The sequence below is a fragment of the Heterodontus francisci genome, chromosome 9, assembly GCF_036365525.1.
Source record: "Heterodontus francisci isolate sHetFra1 chromosome 9, sHetFra1.hap1, whole genome shotgun sequence".
Taxonomy (NCBI): Eukaryota; Metazoa; Chordata; class Chondrichthyes; order Heterodontiformes; family Heterodontidae; genus Heterodontus; species Heterodontus francisci.
In genome coordinates, this window is record NC_090379.1 from 57,741,217 (window position 1) to 57,761,078 (window position 19,862).

Sequence of the window (19,862 nt, forward strand, 5' to 3'; positions counted from 1 at the left end):
CTGACCCCACCTAATAACTTCTTATCCACTACTCCTAGTGCTGTCTATCTCTCCTAGTATTGTGTGCACCATGGTATTCCTCTGATATGTCTTCCTGGTTCCCACACCCCTGCCAAATTACTTTAAACCCTCCCCAATAGCACTAGCAAATCGCTCTGCAAGGAAATTTGTCCCAGCTCTATTCAGATGCAACCCATCTGGCCTGCACAGATCCCACCTTCTCCAGAACTAGTCCCAGTATCCCAGGAATCTAAAGCCCTCCCCATGGCACCATTTTTCCAGTCGCTCGTTCATCTGCACTATCCTCCTATTTCTATACTCCTATTTGTTGTTTATCACTAATTGCTCTTGAGTAATGTTGTATGTTTGGCTAGTGTAGCTAGGAGAGATTACTGAGTCTTCGGTAAGTTTTAGCAATAACTAATTTATTACGTATTGGAGAACTATATACAGCTTTACACCAGTTTGTCTATCTCCACTGGCATGCTGCTTCTCCTTCAAGTCTCTCTCTCGTGATCTCTTGCATCATAGTGGGAGGTATTATTCTCACTGTCCTAAACATTAACCCTTTCAAGCCCTATACCACATGAAGGTCAGCATTTATTGGCTGCTACTAATTGCCCTTGAGGTTATGGTGAGACGTCTGTTTGAACCACTGTAGTCCATGTGGTGTAGGTACATCCACGCTGCTTTTAGGGAGGGACTTCCAGGATTGTGACTTGGCGACAGTGACGGAATGGCGATATCGGTCCAAGTCAGGATGGTGTCTGTGATGTGGAGGGGAATTTGCAGGTGATGGTGTTCTCATGTGTCTGCTGCCCTTGTTCTTCTAGGTGGTAGAGGTCATGGTTTTAGAAGGTGCTGTCAAAGAAGCTTTGGCGAGTTGCTGCAGTGCACTTTGTGGATAGTCATAGTTATACAGCACAGAAACAAGCCCTTCGGCCCACCGTGTCTGCGCCGGCCATCAAGCCAATCTATTCTAATCCCATTTTCCAGCACTTGGCCCATACCCTTGTATGCTATGGCGTTTCAAGTGCTCATCTAAATACTTCTTAAATGATGAGGGTTTTTGCTTCTACCACTCCTCCAGGCAGTGTTCCAGATTCCAACCGCCCTCTGGGTGGAATTTTTTTTTTTCTCAAATCCTCTCTGAACTTCCTGCCCCTTACCTTAAATCTATGCCCCCTGGTTATTGACACCTCCGCTAAGGAAAAATGTTTCTTTCTATCTACCCTATCTATGCCCCTCATAATTTTGTATACCTCAATCAGGTCCTCCCTCAGCCTTCTCTGTTCTAAGAAGGATAGTACACACTGCTGCCACTGTGTGCTGGTGGTGAAGGGAGTGAATATTTAAGGTAGTGAACGGGGTGTCAATCAAGCAGGCTGTTTTGTCCTGGATGGTGTCAAGCTTCTTGAGTATTGTTAGAACTGCACTCATTCAGGCAATTGGAGAGTATTCCATCCCGTTCCTGACTCTTGCCTTGTAGATGGTGGACAGATTTTGGGGTGTCAGGAGGTGAGTTACTTGCCACAGAATTCCTAACCCCTGACCACCTCTTGTAGCCACAGTATTTATAAGGCTGGTCCAGTTCAGTTTCTGGTCATTGGTAACCCCCAAGATGATGGGGGATTCAGCCATGTTAATGCTGTTGAAGGTCAAGGGAAAATGGTTAGATTCTCTTTTTTTCGTTTGAGATGGTCATTGCCTGCCACTTCTGTGACGGGAATGTTACTTGGCACTTATCAGCCCAAGACTGAATGTTGTCCAGGTCCTGTTGCATGCAGGCTTGGACTGCTTCAGTATCTGAAGAGTCTTGAATCGCACAAGCACTCTAATCATCAGCAAACATCCTCACCTTAGACCTTATGATGGATGGAAGATCATTGATGAAGCAGCTGAAGATAGTTGGGCCTAGAACACCTTGTTGAGGAATTCCTGCAGCAATGTTCTGGGGCTGAGATGATTGGGGTCCTACCTAGTATAAAGGAAGATCGTTGGTGGCTGTTGGGCAACAAGTGGAGAGTTTTCGCCATGTTTGCCATTGACTTCAATTTTCTGGGCTCCTTGATGCCACACGGTCAAATGCTGCCTTGATGTTCATGGCAGACACTTTCCCTCACTTCTGCAATTCTGCTGTTTCGTTCATGTTACGAACGAGGTGGGAGGAGTGCACTGTCATTTCTGCTTCCACAGGTCACAACCTATATTTAAATGTTTACCCAGGTACTGATGCAGTCAATCATATACTCTTTATCCGGAATAAAATACACCAACCAGGTTTCTTTAATAAACAACAAAATTATCAGTTTATTATAAAATAAGACATATCCAGTAATGAAGCAAAGCATTAACACACCGATTGAAATCTGAAAGGTCCCGTTTTTACCTTCGGCCCTCATACACGCACACACCGGTTAACTGAGATTTTCTCTGCAGAGCTCTTGTACAAAAAAAAACCCCAAAAATACTTGCTGGCCTGGGGAGGAAATCCCAGGGCTTTCCCAGCTGTGCCGCCTTATCCCTGGCTACTTGCCTTCCTTTCACCTTCCCATCTTCTATTCTCTTGGGTTTGTGGGGGTGACTGACAAAGGGTTTCAGCTTGTAAGCCAGCTCATAATCATCAGCGATCTCAGCTGCCTGTCTGGCTGTTGAAACCTCCTGGTTCTCTACATGGGTTCTTACTAATGGAGGGAGTGAATTTTTCAATTCTTCCAGGAGAATTATTTCCCTAAGGGTTTCACATGTGGCCTCTACCTTTAGTGCTCGGATCCAACCATCAGAGCATGGCGGGCCCCCTTTTTTATTTTCAGTTTTTTTTTTTCTTATTTTTATTTTAATTTGTTTCATTTTCCATTCCACTCTTTTTTTTTTCTTCATTTATCTGTCCATTAACACCCTCTCTGCACTAAAGCTTTGTATTTCAACACACTGTTAACATACTGTTTGCCTTTGCTCCATGGTCAGTTATTCTCTGTGACACTGTCCTATCAACGCCCTCACTTTTGTTATCTCTCGCCCCACTCTCTCTTAATTTGCTTAAAACCTATAATATTTCTAACCGTAGCTAGTTCTGATGAAAGGTCACTGACCTGAAACGTTAACTCTGCTTCTGTCTCCACAGATGCTGCCAGACCTGCTGAGTATTTCCAGCATTTCATGTTTTTACATCAAAGTTAATTTGCTTTACCCTCTCAAATTCTATGCAAGTCTGTCCAGGCTTTTTCCAGAGGTTCTGTAACTTCTACCGGTAAGCTTCAGGAACCAACTCATAAACAGCGAGAGTAGCGTTTTTTGCCATCTTGTAATCTACAGAAGCCTCCTCAGAAAGCATAGACTAAACTTCATGAGCTTTGCCCATCAACCTGTTTTGGATGAGCAGTGTCAAGCTTTCTTTCAGAAAAAGAGATTTTCTCAGCAGAGCTCTTGTACAAAAAAAAAACATTTTGGCAAAATACTTGCTAATTCTTTTAGAAAAAGAAGATATGGAAGGATGTCAGTTGTCCCTTTTGGTCTGGCATCCGGGTATACAGAAACTGGTCATTGGGATATTTTCAGAAGCAGTTTGTTCTGGAGATGTCGCGAAATAGTCTGGTAGGCTTTCCAGGAGAAATGTGACATCGGGTTTGTGATCCTAGTCTGAATTCATAGGTTTTTCAAAGAGGTAGAGAAAGTGGAGTTGACACACTGTATTTCTTCGGATCTCTTAGAGAGTGCAGGAAAGATGAGCTGGGTGTTTCTGCTTGGCAGGTTGATCCCCCAACTGTTTTTCAACGCAGTCCACACCCCAATCAAAGTCAAAACAATATTTCAAAAGTGAAACCAACTCCTCCCTCAAATTTTGACATATCACTTCTCTGTAAACATCTCTCCCAAGTCAACAAGGCATGTGACCGCCAGTGAAGGTTTGTTTTCAAACAAGACTTCTCCGTGACCCTTTTTTTAAAAAAAAACACATCCATGGAGTTTTTTCAGTTTTGCCAAATAAGCCAATGTCCATGATTCTAAAATATGAATCCTCAAAAAAGTTAAAATTTGAAGCGCTTTCATAATGTTTGGACCAAGTCTGTAATGATCTGGAGATGAGTGGCCCTGGTGGAATCCAAACTGACCATTGATGAGCAGGTTTATTTATTTATTTAGAGGTACAGCACTGAAACAGATCCTTCGGCCCACCGAGTCTGTGCCAACCAACAACCACCCACTTATACTAACCCTACAGTAATCTCATATTCCCTACCACCTACCTACACTAGGGGCAATTTACAATGGCCAATTTACCTATCAACCTGCAAGTCTTTGGTTGTGGGAGGAAACCGGAGCATCCGGCAAAATCCCACGCAGTCACAGGGAGAACTTGTAAACTCTGCACAGGCAGTACTCAGAATCGAACCCAGGTCCCTGGAGCTGAGAGGTTGCGGTGCTAACCACTGTGCCACTGTGCAGCTGAATAAGTGCTGCTTGATAGCACTGTCACAATGCCTTCCATCACTTTGGTGACTGAGAGTAGGTTATTGGCCGGATTGAATTTGCCCTGCATTTTGTGGATAGGGCACAGCTGGCCAATTTTCCACATTGTTGGGTAGATGTCAGTGTTGTAGCTATACTGGAGTAGCTTGGCTAGGAGTTTGCCTTATTTTGAAGTACTAGTCTTCTACAGCTGGGGTCCTCGCCTTTGCTGTATCCAGTGCCTTCAGTCATTTTCTTGATATGCGGAGTGAATCGAATTGGCTGAAGACTGGCATCTGTGATGCTAAGGTCCTCGGGAGGAGGCTGAGATGGGTCATCTACTTGGCAGTTCTGGTTGAACATGGTTGAAAACGCTTTAACCTTTTTTTTTGTGCTAGCATGCTGGGCTTTCCCATCATTGGGGTTGTTTGTGAAGTCTCCTCTTCCAGTTAGCTGTTTAATTATCCACCATTCATAATTAAATGTGGCAGAACTGCAGAGCTTTGATATGATCTGTTGGTTGTGTGATCGCTTAGCTGTATCCATAGTATGCTGCTTCTGCTGTTCAGCATGCATGCAGTCCAGTCTTGTAACTTCACCAGGTTGGCACCTCACTTTTAGATATGCCTGGATCTGCTTCCAACATGCTCTCCTACACCCGTCATTGAACCAAGGTTGGTCCCCTGCCTGATGGTGATGTTAGAGTGCGGGATACGCCGGGCCATGAAGTTAGATTGTGGTTGAGTATGATTATGCTGCATCTGATGGCTCTCAGCGCCTCATGGGTATCCAGTTTTGAGCTGCTAGATCTATTCTGAATCTGTCTAGCTTAACACTGTGGTAGTGCCACACAACACATGGAGGATGTCCTCAGTGTGAAGCCAGGGCTTGGTCTGCAAGAATTGTGCAGTGGCTACATCTGCCAATACAGTCATTGACAGATGCATCTACGACAGGTAGATTTGATGAGGATGTGGTCAAGTATGTTTTTCCCTCATGTTGGTGTTCTCGCCATCTGCTGCAGGCCCAGTCTGGCAGATATGTCCTTCAGGACTTGGCCAGTTCAGTCAGTCGTGGTACTACTAAGCCACTCTTGGTGATGAACATTGAAGTCCTTCACCCAAAGTACATTCTGTGCTCTTGTTATCCTCCTGTGTCTTCCAAGTTCACAACATGGAGTACTGATTCATCGGCTGAGGGAGGGGAGTCGGTAATTAGCAGTAGGATTCCTTGCCGATGTTGGACCTGATGCCATGAGACTTCATGTGGTCCGAATTGAATGTTGAAAACTCCCAGAGCCACTCCTTTCTGACTGTATACCACTGTGCCATCACCACTGGTGGGTCTGTCCTGCTGGTGGGACAGGAAATACCCAGGGGTGGTGATGGAGTAGTCTGGGACATTGACTAAGTTAATGATTTGGTGAGTATGACTGGGCTGTTGCTTGACTAGTCTGTGGGACAGCTCTTCCAAGTTTGGTACAAGTCCTCAGATTTTGGTGAGGAGGACTTTGGAGGGTTGACTGGGCAGGGTGTGCCTTTGTCATTTCTGGTGCCTAGCTTGATGCCAGGTGAGAAGTCCGGTTTTATTCTTCTATTCAACTTTTCTGTAGCTGTTTGATACAACTGAATGGCTTGCTGGGCCATTTCAGAGGGGGGGTTAAGAGTTAACCACATTGCTGTGTGGATCTGGAGTCCCATGCAGGCTGGGTAAAAATGGTAAATTTCCTTCCCTGAAGGGTATTAGTGAACAAGATTGGTTTATACAATAACCCGGTAGTTTCATGATCTTTACTGAGACCAGCTTTTTTTGGTTCCAGATTTATTACTTGCTTGAATTTAAATTCCTCCAGCTGCCGTGATGCTATTTGAACTTCTGTCTCCCAGAGCATTTGTCCAGGTTTCTGGATTGCTAGTCCAGTAACATAACCACTATGCTACCATTCCCATCAGTTTAGTCATCTAATTCACTAATGTCCTTCAGGGAAGGAAATCAGCTATTCTTAAATATAGTCCAAATAGATTGCACTGTGCACAAAATGAAGCCATTTAGATATAATCAAAAATAACTTTTTTTGTGCTCAAATGATATGGGACGGAGTATAGTACTCATGGGAATATTCTTATTTTGTAATGATTGCACAGTTGAGAGCAAATAGCCTTTGCAATAACTTACTGACACTACTGATACCAGCCCTTGATCTCTCAGCAATAGCTTACAACAACTACTACATATATTTATATAGTGTCTTTAACATAATAAAATGTCCCAAGGTGCTTCACAGGAGCATTATAAAACAATGGCACAGAGCCACTTAAGATGTTAAGTCCGATGACCAAAAGCTTGGTCAAAGAGGTAGGTTTTGAACAGTGTAATGAAGGAGGAAAGTGAGGTAGAGAAGTGTACGGAGGGAATTCCAGACCTTAAGGCCTGTGCAGTTGAAGGCACGGCCACCAATGGTGGAGTGATTAAAATTGGGAATGCTCAAGAATCCAGAAATAGATGAGCTCGGATATCCAAGAGGGTGGTGGGGTTGGAGGTGATTAGAGATGGGAGGGGGTAAGCCATGGAGGGATTTGAAAACCAGGATGAGAATTTTAAAATTAAGATGCTGTTTACATTTAAAAAGACTTATTTAGGCCTGAGGTCTATAGTGTGTAGTTTCAAGTGTGTCCTTTGAACCTTAGGGCAGGGGTTCACGACTGGGTGTCTGCCAAAAATAACCAGAGAGTGCGTTTTTTAAAAAAAACCTTTACCCATAAATTAACTGGTTACTACCTAGAAGAAATACCTACATTTGTCTGAGTTAGTTTACCTACCTCAATAAGACCACTACATTGAGTATGATTCACTCTGCATTTTGAAACCTCGCGAATACATGAAAAGATGTTTAATACTTTTAAAGATTCTTATATCTCAACATGATTTCAACTAGACAGACTGTCGCGCAACCAATCAACCATGGCAGAGAGAGGTGAAGGTACCAGCAATAAAGGTGTCAATCATCTAAAGTAGTTTCCTAGAGGCACTTCTGCCTTATTATGACATTAAATGGTATTTTAGTGTTGGTGTTTGCATGGTTGAAGATTTTTTTTTCAAAGTGTGCTTTAATTGGGGAGGGAAGCCATCTGATAGGTTTTTAATGTTTGTGTGAGAATTATTCTTCAACAAGGTTTACATTAAGTAAAGCAAAAATAAGTATATATTTAATTGTATAACTAAATTTTATACAGAAAAACAACTTCTTTTGGGGTCTCTGGAATTTTGTAATAACGCTGGAGTGCAGCCTCAGAAGTGAAAGATTGAGAACTGCTGTCCGGATACAATTTACAATTCATCCAATTTTGTTATGCATTATCAAGTCAGTGCACTTCTGCAATGCAAATTGTCTATTAAGTCTTTGTTTACAATACCTAATGGCAAGAAGTTGTACTGCTTGATAAAAATGGCACATTGAATACTATTTGAGGTATTTTAGTGTTATCTAAGCACTTGACACACTATCAGAAGTACCAGTTAAGTCTTGGGGGTTGAAAAAGGTTGGTAGTTTCAAGTTTCTAACCCAACCTGGACTGAGTCAGAGAACCCAAAAAATTAATATTTTCCTGCTTTTAACATTTTTGCAGCATTCATTAACCAATGGCATCAAGAATCCAAGGACAAAGTGATGATGCTGTTGCTGACCCATCTCCCATTACTGAAGCCAGGAAATATTGATGCAAAAATGGAATACATGAAACTTTTACCTAAAATCTTGGCTCATTCAATTGAGAACAATCAGCATATAGAAGAGAGCAGACAACTCTTATCCTACGCTTTGATCCATCCAGCCACCTCACTGGAGGACAGAAATGCACTAGCCATGTGGCTGAACCATTTAGAAGATCGCACCTCTGGTTATGGGAACCAGAGCAGAGGACGTCCAGATACGATGGATTATGGGCAAACTCTTTATTATCACCAAAGACAGAACTCTGATGACAAGCTCAATGGTTGGCAGAGTCTACGTGATTCTGGGATCTGTGTGTCTGCTTCTAACTGGCCAGACAAGAACCAGGCTTGTGAGAATGGGCATTTGCCACTTTATTCTTCTACATCTGTACCTACAACAATCAACACTATTGGGACTAACACAACTACAAGTAAGTATAAAATGCTGCTGATTTTTTGTGATTGAATATTTTTCAGGTTTTTGGGGAAAATGCAAGTATCTCTTCGCAACTTATAAGGGCCAAAGTTCAGTTTTAGATGCATTAATTTGTTAAAGGAAAAGAATTTTCCTAGAATATGTATAATGGTTACTTCAGACACTTCTGCTGTACTTTTCCAAAATTCTTGTAAGTACATTATCAACTTCATCCTTAAAAAATAACTGTTAGAACAGCCAACTGAAACTGCCTTTTATTTCAGTTTATGAATTGCACAAAGGTACCATATTATTCACTTAGTGCATTTTTTTTTAAACATTCACTACTGCTTTTAAATTTTCCTACTAATATTCTTGGTTGAGATGTTCCTAAGGCAGCTGCATGAACATGATGTAAACATCTGACATTCTCATAGTTCCAGTTTCTGTCAAGGAAAAGTTGCCAGGCTTAGATTGAAGTTGGAAATCGTATTTTTTGCTCCCTGCCTCAGAATGTGGCTTGGAATTGCAGAAATCTCACATTTACACAATTGAGGTTTCTACAGTTTACAAGATACCTGGTCCCACAAAGTACTGCAATCTTGCACGAGATTGCTTTAGTACTAAGGTACCATGATGGATTCAGAACTTGCTGCAAGGATTTAGGAGATCTGTCCTATCCAAAACTTAAGGGAAGTGTGAAGGCAAGTACTTGAGTGTGAAATGACTCAATATCCAAGTAATGCAAAGATTCTGTTGAGAAAAATAGCAGTCCATTGGTACTATAAATATAGCTCTGATTTGAAGTGTTTTACAGCTTTGCACCAGTGCTCAATTGGTGGGATGTAAATCAGGTGTGAAGGCCTAAACTGGCTGGCTGCCAAATGTAACTAGACTTGCTCCTCAAAAGAATTTAGTTTTACTTTGTTCTGATATCATTGACATCCTGGAAGCCACATTTACACAATAGTCTTGGTGTGAAACTAAACCTCTTGGTGTAAAACTGCACCAATGTTAGTGTTGTAGTGTAAATGTACCCTTGGACTGTGACTTTCACTGTTTTAGGTTTGGATTTATATTTAAAGGAAGATTGTAACTTTGAAATCAGTAACATGGAAGTTTAGTTCATTAGAGAAATGAGAGGAGGGGCAAATTTTAATCCTGGGTACAGCAGTGCCTAATCTCGTTGAGATCATTGGAATAGGCTTCCTAAAGAGATGGTGGAAGCAGTTAGTGTTCTTCAAATGCAAATTAGATTTCTTTCAGAAAATAACATTTTGGGATATAGTAAATGATTGATTTGAGACATAGCATGTTGCAAGTGTAACTTGCTTGAGAAAAACAGGATCCATGGTTCCCAGAGCTCTCCGCCACTGTGGTTCTCCTGGTGCCAAGTCTGGGTCTGTTGTAGACTTGAAAATTGAATTTGATGACTGATTAGTCAACAACTCTCTGATCATTGTATCATGTGACTTGGAAGTATTGTGAGCTGTGAGGAGGACTTCAAGAGGGCATACAGGCTGGTGGGATGGGCTGACACATGGCAGATGAAATTTGATGCCGAGAAGTGTGAAGTAATGCCTTTTGTGTGCGTGCATGTGCGAAGAGGCATAGAGTGCAAAAACAAGGAAGTTCTGATGAGCCTTTCTGAAACACTGGTTCAGCCTCAACTGGAGTATCGCGTCCAATTTAGGGCACCACACTTTTGGAAGGATGTGAAGGCATTAGAGAGGGTGTAGAAAATATTTACAAGAATGGTTCCAGGAATAAGGGACTTCAGTTACATGAATATATTGGAGAAGCTGGTGTTCTCTTTGGAGAAGCGAAGGTTGAGCGGAGAATTGCTGGAAGTGTTCAAAATCATGAGGGGTCTGGGCAGTGTAGATAGGGAAAACCTCTTCCCATTGGCGAAGGGTCGAGAACCAGGGGACACCAATTTTTAGGTGATAGGCAAAAGAACCAATAGCAAAAAGAGGAAGAACTTCTATGCAGCGAGTGGTTAGGATCTGGAATACACAGCCTGTGTGTGGCAGAGGCAGATTTGATCGTGGCTTTCAAAAGGGAATTGGATAAGCATGTGAAAGAGAAAAAGTTGTAGGCTATGGAGAAAGGGCAGGGGAGTGGGATGAGCTGAGTCGATCTTGCCGAGAGCTGGCACAGTCATGACTGGTTGAATGGCTTCTTTCTGTGGTAGAATCATTGGAATGGTTACGCGATCAGGAAGGTGAACGAGATGGATCTAGGTCTTTTATCTAGCAATTCCTATGCTCTACTCAATGAAATGTCCAAACACCCGCATTCTCCATTTAATTTGGTCATAATATTTTACAATTATTAAATTCTAATAGCTGTGCCAAGAATCTGATCATAGTTAAACACATGAATAATTAGAATAAACAGCCTCACAATCTGAAACTTTGAATATTAGGGCTGTTTTGTATTTTAGTGACAGCCTTCAGCCATCACGGCTTTGCTCACTGCAATTTCTCTTCCAAAAACTTTCTGCTTAGCATCATCCTACCCCACCTTTTAAATGATTCTTCAAACCCTACCTCTTCCACCTTGCCTTTAATCACCTCTTCTAATTCCTAGTTCCTGCTCAACGTCTAAATTTCTTTTCTTTTTCCCTCTCATTTGATCAGCTATTTCAGCACAAGACCTGGGATATTTCTGGGCTCAGTTGCTCACTACTCGCTGAACAAACTTAATAAACCGCGAGGGGAGTTCAAACATCACTTCTTTATTCTGTCAGCTGTTGACGTGGTTAATGTGGTTGTCACTGGCCTCTAAATTAATGACATTTATTTTTTTCCAGCATAAGTTGATGTCTAAAATCAAAATAAGGTTAGATTGATTCTTGGTTTACAAATTATGGTGGTGTTTCTTTAGGTTGTGGAAAATCAGAATACCAAGTTCTAAAAGCATGTTGTGAAGCAGTTTAATTATTGTGATCTTTTATATTGCTATAATGTAGGTGAGCTGAATTAAACCTGCTGATTATTTAAAGATCTGTGTACTGTTTGAAGCAGTGCCTGACTACTACTGTGTCAGACCTGGAGTGTTTGTTTAGTGCCATTGATGCCAGTGTTAAAATTGAAAAATAAACAGTCTTGTAGATATTTCTATCTGTGTTTCCTCAGCCAAATAATTTCCTTTTGTAAAAACCAGCTTTAACATGACTTGCATCTTTACAACCACTTGTCAGACTACCTGAGTGTTTTGATTTTTTTCATGATTTGCTCTGGTTCATCTGGGAAATGTAAGAAGTGTTTACTTAATTTATACTATTGAGTTATCTGCTTCTGATTTTAATGAACACAGCACATTACGTTCATGCTTTGAAAATGATTGTGCGTTGCCTTTTTATTGAGGAACACATGAATTGGGATCTTAGATTGTGTTCTAATAAGATCTTAAGAGCAATAATTGTTAGAAGTGTATATTGTATGTATCAAGGCAACTTCCATTCTGTATGACTTCTGGGCCCTCTTTGAAAATTTGTTCTTGGAGATCAATTATTAGCCAGAAAACTGGCAATGGGTATGCCATATTATCTTCAGCTATTAAGAAATTTGGGTGACCTTTTTTAACATGTTACTTTTTTGTAGTTTCATGAATATGTCATGAGATAATTTGTTTTCTTCATCCATAAAGATTTGTATCTAATACATGCCCATGGCTATTGCAGCTCAGACACCACACCATTGTACATGCAACATTTGTTTATTTAAGTAAAGTTCTATATTCATAATCCAGTGAGAAATCACTGAATTTACCAGAGAGCAGATCACAAATAGGAACAAAAATTGCCAGTTTGGAGTTTGAAAAGCTCAATCTATATAGGAAATCCATTATCGGCTTCCAATTGTAGAAAGCATGCCAGGAACCGAGAAATTGCTTCAATTATATTTTGAAAATCTTGTAGCCTGCCATCTTGGTTTCTCATTAAACTGATTTGTAACATAAAACAATTTACAATAAAATGAATGATTACATTTGGAAATCATTAGTTTTTGCATTTGGAAAAGTCATCAATAGCTTTTTCTGTCAGCGGCTTCCAAAGCCTGGACTCCAGTTCAAGGAGCCTTTCCAAGCAGAGACTCTGTCAACAGAAAGTTAGCAGAATTCAAATACCAGAATGACTACAGTAAATAGCCAGGGAAGCAATTGTAGTGAGTTACCTGTCAATCTTGCTTTGATTTTCATTTGAACAAACCTGTTTAGCGTTAACTTTTTAGCATGCATCAGGGTAGGCCTGCTGTCTGTCACATTCACACACCTCTTTTTCCTTCTCTGTCCAGCTCACACTCTGTTTCCCTCTCTCCGTTGCACTGGAGTGCGCTCACTTTCCCTTGTTTGGTCTCTCCCACCCTGCTGGGGTGCGCATGGACTGTCTCCCTTTGCCCTGCTGTGGAGGGTGGGGTACTCATTCATTCTGAACCCTCTCCTTTGGGCCCCCAACCTGGCCCAGATAGCAACCTTGCACCATCCTTTTGCCCATCACCCCTATGCTCACTGACCTATGTTGGCTCCTTATCTGGCAGTGCCTCAATTTTTGAAATCCTTGTTTTCTAAATCCTTCCATGGTCTTGCCCCTCCCTATTTTAGTAATCTCCTCCAGCTCTCCAATTTTCCAAGATCTCTGCACACCCCTAATTCTGGCCCCTTGAGCACCCCCAATTTTTTAATCCCTGCATTGGGAGCTGTACTTTAAGCAGGTGAACTCCCAAGCTCTCAATTTCCCTCTCTAAACCTCACATCCTCTCCACCCCTCTTTTTTTTTTTTCTTTCCTCCTCTTTATGATCGCTTATAACCTGCTTCCTTGACCAAACTTTTGGTCACCTGTCCAAATATATATCTAGGTGGCTCGGGGACAAATTTCATTTGGTAACTATCCTGTGATGTGCCTTGGAACATTTTACTTTGTTAAAGGTCGCAGAGTGATTACGGCACAGAAGGAGGTCACTTGGCCCATCAAGCCCATGGCGACTTTCTGTAAAGCATTCCAATCAGTCCCATTCCCCTGCTCTATCCCCGTAGCCCTGCAGGTTTATTTCCCTCAAATGCCCATCCATTTTCCTTTTTGAAATCATTTGTCTCCCCTCAATCTCCTTTGCTCTAAGGAGAAGAACGCCAGCTTCTCCAACCTAAGCTTGTAGCTAAAATCCCTTCTCCCTGAAACTATTCTGGTAAATCTCCTCTGCATCCTCTCGCACCCTCGCAACCTTCCTAAAGTGTGGTGCCCAGAACTGGATGCGATGCTCTATTTATGGTCCAACCAGAGCCTTATAAAAGTTCAGCTGGGTTTTTTAAAAATTTGTTCATGTGATGTGGACGTCACTAGCTAGGTCAGAATTTATTGCCCATTCCTAATTGCCCTTGAGAAGGTAGTGGTGAGCTGCCTTCTTGAACTGCTGCAGTCCATGTGGGGTAGGTACACCCACAGTGCTGTTAGGAAGGGAGTTCCAGGATTTTGATCTAGCGACAGTAAAGGAATGGCGGTTATAGTTCCAAGTCAGGATGGTGTGTGGCTTGGAGGGGAATTTGCAGGTGGTGTTCCGATGCATCTGCTGCCCTTGTGGTAGTAGTGGTTGCAGGTTTGGAAGGTGCTGTTGAAGGAGCCTTGGTGAGTTGCTGCAGTGTGTTTTGCAGATGTTACATCCTACTGCCACTGTATGTTATTGGCACCCCATCTACCACCTTCAACATTCACTCCCTTCACCGATCAAGTGGCCTGCTTTGTCCTGGATGTTGTCGAGCTTCTTGAGTGTTGGAGCTGCATCCATCTAGGCGATTGGAGTGTATTCCATCACACTCCTGACTTGTGCCTTGTGGATGGTGGACAGGCATTGGGAGACTGGAGGTGAGTTACTCATTGCAGAATTCCTGATCTCTGACCAGCTCTAATAGCCACAGTATTTGTGACTGGTCCAGTTAAGTTTCTGGTCAGTGGTAATTCCCCAGGATGTTAGTAGTGGGGTTTCAGCGATGGTAACGCCATTGAGCATCAAGGGGAGAAGGTTAGATTCTCTCTTTGAGCTGGTTATTGCCCAGCACTTGTGTGGCATGAATGTTACTGAGCAATTTATCAGCCCAAGCCTGGATGTTGTCCAGGTCTTGCTGCATTTCTGCATGGACTGCTTCAATATCTCAGGAGTTGAGAATGGTGCTGAACATTGTGCAATCATCAGCGAACATCCCCACTTCTGACTTTTTATGATGGAAGGAAGGTCATTGATAAAACAACTGAAGATGGTTGGGCCTAGGACACCATCCTGAGGAACTCTTGCAGTGACGTCCTGGGACTGAGATGATTCACTTCCAACAACCACAGCCATCTTCCTTTTGTGCTAGATATGACTGCAACCATTGGAGAGTTTTCCCCTGATTCCAGTTGACTCCAGTTTTACTAGGGCTGTTTGATGCCCTACTCTGTCAAATGCTTGCCTTGATGTCAAGGGCAGTCACTTTCACCTCACCTCTGGTGTTCAGCTCTTTCGTCCATGTTTGGACCAAGGCTATAATGAGGTCAGGAGCTGAGTGGCCCTGGCGGAACCCAAACTGAGTGTCCGTAAACAGGTTATTGCTGAGCAAATGCTGCTTGATAACACTGTCAACGATCTCTTCTATCACCTTGCCTGGAGAGACTGAGTGGCATCGACTATTCGATTCTGGGACACCTCACCATCTCGAAAACATCCTCCCAGAACGTGAACCCCAATTATTTTTTTTTATTCCTTCTATTCCTAAGCTGGAGTACTGTGTACAATTCTGGTCGCCACACTATAGGAAGGGTGTGATTGCACTGGAGAGGGTGCAGAGGAGATTCACCAGGATGTTTCCTGGGCTGGAACATTTCAGCTATGAGGAGAGACTGGATAGGCTAGGGTTGTTTTCCTTGGAGCAGAGAAGGCTGAGGGGGGACCTGATTGAGGTATACACAATTATGAGGGGCACAGATAGGGTAGATAGGAAGAAACTTTTTCCCTTAGTGGAGGTATCAATAATTAGGGGGCGTAGATTTAAGGTAAGGGGCAGGAGGTTTAGAGGGGATTTGAGGAAAAAACACTTTTCACCCAGAGGGTGGTTGGAATCTGGAACACACTGCCTGAAGGGGTGGTAGAGGCAGGAACCCTCAACATTTAAGAAGTATTTAGATGAGCACTTGAAATGCCATAGCATACAAGGCTATGGGCCAAGTACTGGAAAATGGGATTAGAATAGATAGGTGCTTGATGGCCGGCACGGACGGGATGGCCGAAGGGCCTGTTTCTGTGCCGTATAATGCTATGACTCTGTTATAATCCAAAACCCCCTTTTGAAATGCATTAACAGTTTCTTTTTGAATGTATGTGTGTGCATGAGGGTTAAGGGAATAAGGGATTTTTCATGTATAGATTTATCTCGTTAGTAGTTAAGACCTATTGCTACTTTTCTAATAGTTAATGTTTTTTTAAAAAAACTGGTTTGGTGTGTTTTATACTGGGGGAAAAATAGTGTTTAATTTGGCTAGTCTTCAGTAGGTCGGAAATTTTATTTGATATGCTGTGACCTGTGGAGTAGTGGAACTGAATTAACAGCGCATTACTCCCGCCTTGGTCATAACATCTCTGTCCAACTAGGAAGGAAGTGTTGCTGGATCTGGTGCTGGGGAATGAGGTGGGCCAAGTGGAGCAAGTGTCTGTGGGAGAATACTTGGGTAAGAGTTATCAACATATCATAAAGTTTAGGTTAGTAATGGAGAAGAGCAAGGAACAATCTAAGTAAGAACTTCTAAATTGGAAGAGGGCTAACTTTAGTGTGATGCAAAAGGATGTAGCCAGTGTAAAATGGAATTGAAGATGGATAGGCAAAACAGTAACCGGGCAATAGGTGATCTTAAAGGAGGAGACATTTCAATAAAAGCGGAAGGTAAGGCAACCAAAGCCAGGGCTCCTTAGATGATGAGGGAGGCGGGGAATATGATTTTTTTTTTAAAAAAGAGGGTGTATTATCAGGTGAATTCTTCAAGTGAGAACCAGGCCAAATACAATACGTTGAGAGGCAAAGTGAAGCGGAAAGTAAAATTGGCAAAGAGAGAATAAGAGAATCGAATGGCAGTTAACACAAAAGGGAACCCAAAAATCTTCCTCCAGCATGTAAATAGTAAGCGGTTAGTAAGAGTTGGTTGGGCCTATTAGGGATAAAGAGGGTGATGGATGTTTCGTGGTGCTGGACTAGGCTCGAATACTTAATGAGTACTTTGTATCGGTGTTTACTAAGGAAGAGGATGCTGATAAAGTATCAGTAGAAATGGAGATGGTAGAGGTAATGAATAGGGTGAAAATTGATAAGGCTGTATTGGAAAGGTTGGCATGCTGAGAGTGGATAAATTGCCTGGTCTGGATGGCATGCATTCCAAGTTGTTAAAGGAAGGGGGCAGAGATAGCGGAAGGCTTATCATAATCCTCCAATCTTCCCTAGATACTGGGGAGGTGCCAGAGGATTGGAGGGTGGCACATGTGACACCCTTATTCAAGAACGGGTGTAAGGACATTCCTCACAACTGCAGGCTGACGTCAGCTTAACATCAGTGGTGGGTAAGGTTTTAGAAACAATAATCAAAAAAAATTCAACAGGCACTTGGAGAGGTTTGAGATAATTAAGGAGAGCCAGCAAGGTGTCATGCAGGCCCCCACCTGTCAAGAATGAGGCACATTAATGTTGCCACATGGACATTAAACTTAAGATTGTTGCTGGGAAGAAAAGCGGGCCTATTACAAGGAGTTGGCAGGCCCCTAGCCAGAAAGACATTTTTTGCATGCTAGCAAACAGTGTTGGAACAAAGGAACCAGTCCCTGCTCCCAATACACAAGACTTGGTCAGACCAGTTTAGTCACATGACTAACTGGCTGTTGCTGTTTTTTTTTTAACTCGCCAGAGAGAATTTGAACTCAAAGTGGTTTGTTCCTTGACTGAAATGACCTCCTCGTGGCTGGCTCGCCGCAGCCTCTCTTGTCTGCTTCCATCTCTTTCTCACGGAACTGAAACTCACTGAAGATACATGAACCCCAAGAGAGAAGTCTCCTACAGTGAACAAGATTTAAGAATACTAGGCCCCAATGAAAAGCAAGATCAACCCACAAAAGGACTCTACTGCGAGCTCGAAGCACAGTAACGAAAAATCCTCCTCAGAGATTGCCTCAAACAGTTCCACTTTGTTTTCTTCTCTTTTCTGTCTTTATTTGCATGTGTGTACTGCATATGCATGCTAGCATGGAGCATGGCGTGTGTCCATAGGCGTTGACTGAATTAGAGTTTACGTTTTAATAAATTTTTCTCTTTAAATCTAAGAAAGCCTGTTTGTGCTCATTTCTTTGCCTTATAATTGGAAAGTGGTGAACAAGGATTCAACAAGGGGGAGCTCAAAACACGGTATGTTTAAAATGAAATCCTGTTACAGTAAGACCAGATGAAGGCTGAAAGGGACCCCTAAACACCTTTCTCATGGTCGTAACAAAGAATTTGTAAAAGGCAGATAGTGTTTAACTAATCTGTTTTTTTGATGAAATAACAGAGAAGGTTGATGAAGGGAAAGCAATGGAAGTTGCCTGCTGGATTTTAAGGAAGTGTTTGACAAAGTGCCACATAAAAGGCTGGAATAGGAGGGTCCTTGTCAGCTTGGATAAAAAATTGACTTAAAGACAGAAAACAGTGAGTCATGGTAAATGGTTTTTCAGATTGGAGAATGGTAGACAGTGGTGGTCTGCAAGGTTCAATGCTAGGACCACTGCTTTTTTTGATATGAATAAATGACTAGGGTATTGGAATAGAGTAAAATTTCAAAATTGCTAATACCAAACTTGGAGGTGTGGCAGACAGTGGGGATTATACCAATTGACTGTAATAGAACATAGGGCAGACAAATGGCAGATGGTATTTAATACAGAGAAGTGTGAGCTGATGCATTTTGGTAGAAGGGATCAGGAGAGGCAATATCAACTTAATGGAGTGTACAGGGACAGAGGGACTGGGGAGTTTGTGTGCATTGATCTTTGAAGGTGGCAGGACATATTGAAAGAGTTGTTAGCAAAGTATGTGGGATCCTGGGCTTCGCCAATGGAGGTATTGAGTACAAAAGCAGGGAAGTTATGCTGAACCTTTTATAAAGCTCTTATTTGGCCACAACTAGAGTATTAGTTGATTGATGAGGGAAGGGCTGTAGATGTCATATACATGGACTTCAGTAAGGCATTTGATAAGGTTCCCCATGGTAGGCTGATGGAGAAAGTGAAGTCGCATGGGGTCCAGGGTGTACTAGCTAGATGGATAAAGAACTGGCTGGGCAACAGGAGACAGTAGCAGTAGAAGGGAGTTTCTCAAAATGGAGACGTGTGACCAGTGGTGTGCCACAGGGATCCATGCTGGGACCACTGTTTGTGATATACATAAATGATTTGGAGGAAAGTAAAGGTGGTCTGATTAGCAAGTTTGCAGACGACACTAAGATTGGTGGAGTAGCAGATAGTGAAGGGGACTGTCAGAGAATACAGCAAAATATCGATAGATTGGAGAGTTGGGCAGAGAAATGGCAGATGGAGTTCAATCCGGGCAAATGCGAGGTGATGCATTTTGGAAGATCCAATTCAAGAGTGAACTATACAGTAAATGGAAAAGTCCTGGGGAAAATTGATGTACAGAGGGATTTGGGTGTTCAGGTCCATTGTTCCCTGAAGGTGGCAACGCAGGTCAATAGAGTGGTCAAGAAGGCATACGGCATGCTTTCCTTCATCGGACGGGGTATTGAGTACAAGAGTTGGCAGGTCATGTTACAGTTGTATAAGACTTTGGTTCGGCCACATTTGGAATACTGCGTGCAGTTCTGGTCGCCACATTATCAAAAGGATGGAGATGCTTTGGAGAGGGTGCAGAGGAGGTTCACCAGGATGTTGCATGGGATGGAGGGCGGTAGCTATGAAGAGAGGTTGAGTAGATTAGGATTTTTTTCGTTAGAAAGGCGGAGGTTGAGGGGGGACCTGATTGAGGTGTACAAAATCATGAGGTATATAGACAGGGTGGATAGCAAGAAGCTTTTTCCCCCAGAGTGGGGGATTCAATTACTAGGGGTCACGAGTTCAAAGTGAGAAGGGAAAAGTTTAGGGGGGATATGCGTGGAAAGTTCTTTACGCAGAGGGTGGTGGGTGCCTGGAACGCGTTGCCAGCGGAGGTGGTAGACGCGGGCACGATAGCGTCTTTTAAGATGTATCTAGACAGATACATGAATGGGCAGGAAGCAAAGAGATACAG

At 42.5% G+C, this 19,862-nt stretch overlaps 1 protein-coding gene across 6 annotated transcripts in view; it reads left to right on the plus strand.

Annotated features, from left to right (window-relative positions):
- The window catches only part of samd4a (sterile alpha motif domain containing 4A), a 213,899-nt gene that overhangs the window by 91,965 nt on the left and 102,072 nt on the right, over positions 1–19,862 (plus strand). For all 6 annotated transcript variants that reach the window (XR_010975696.1, XM_068039169.1, XM_068039173.1 and 3 more), the window contains one exon: positions 8,076–8,591. Coding sequence is in view for 5 of the 6 variants with exons in the window: in XM_068039169.1 (XP_067895270.1) it covers positions 8,076–8,591 (516 nt within the window). In the remaining variant the exon portion in view is untranslated. The remainder of the gene's footprint in view (positions 1–8,075; positions 8,592–19,862) is intronic.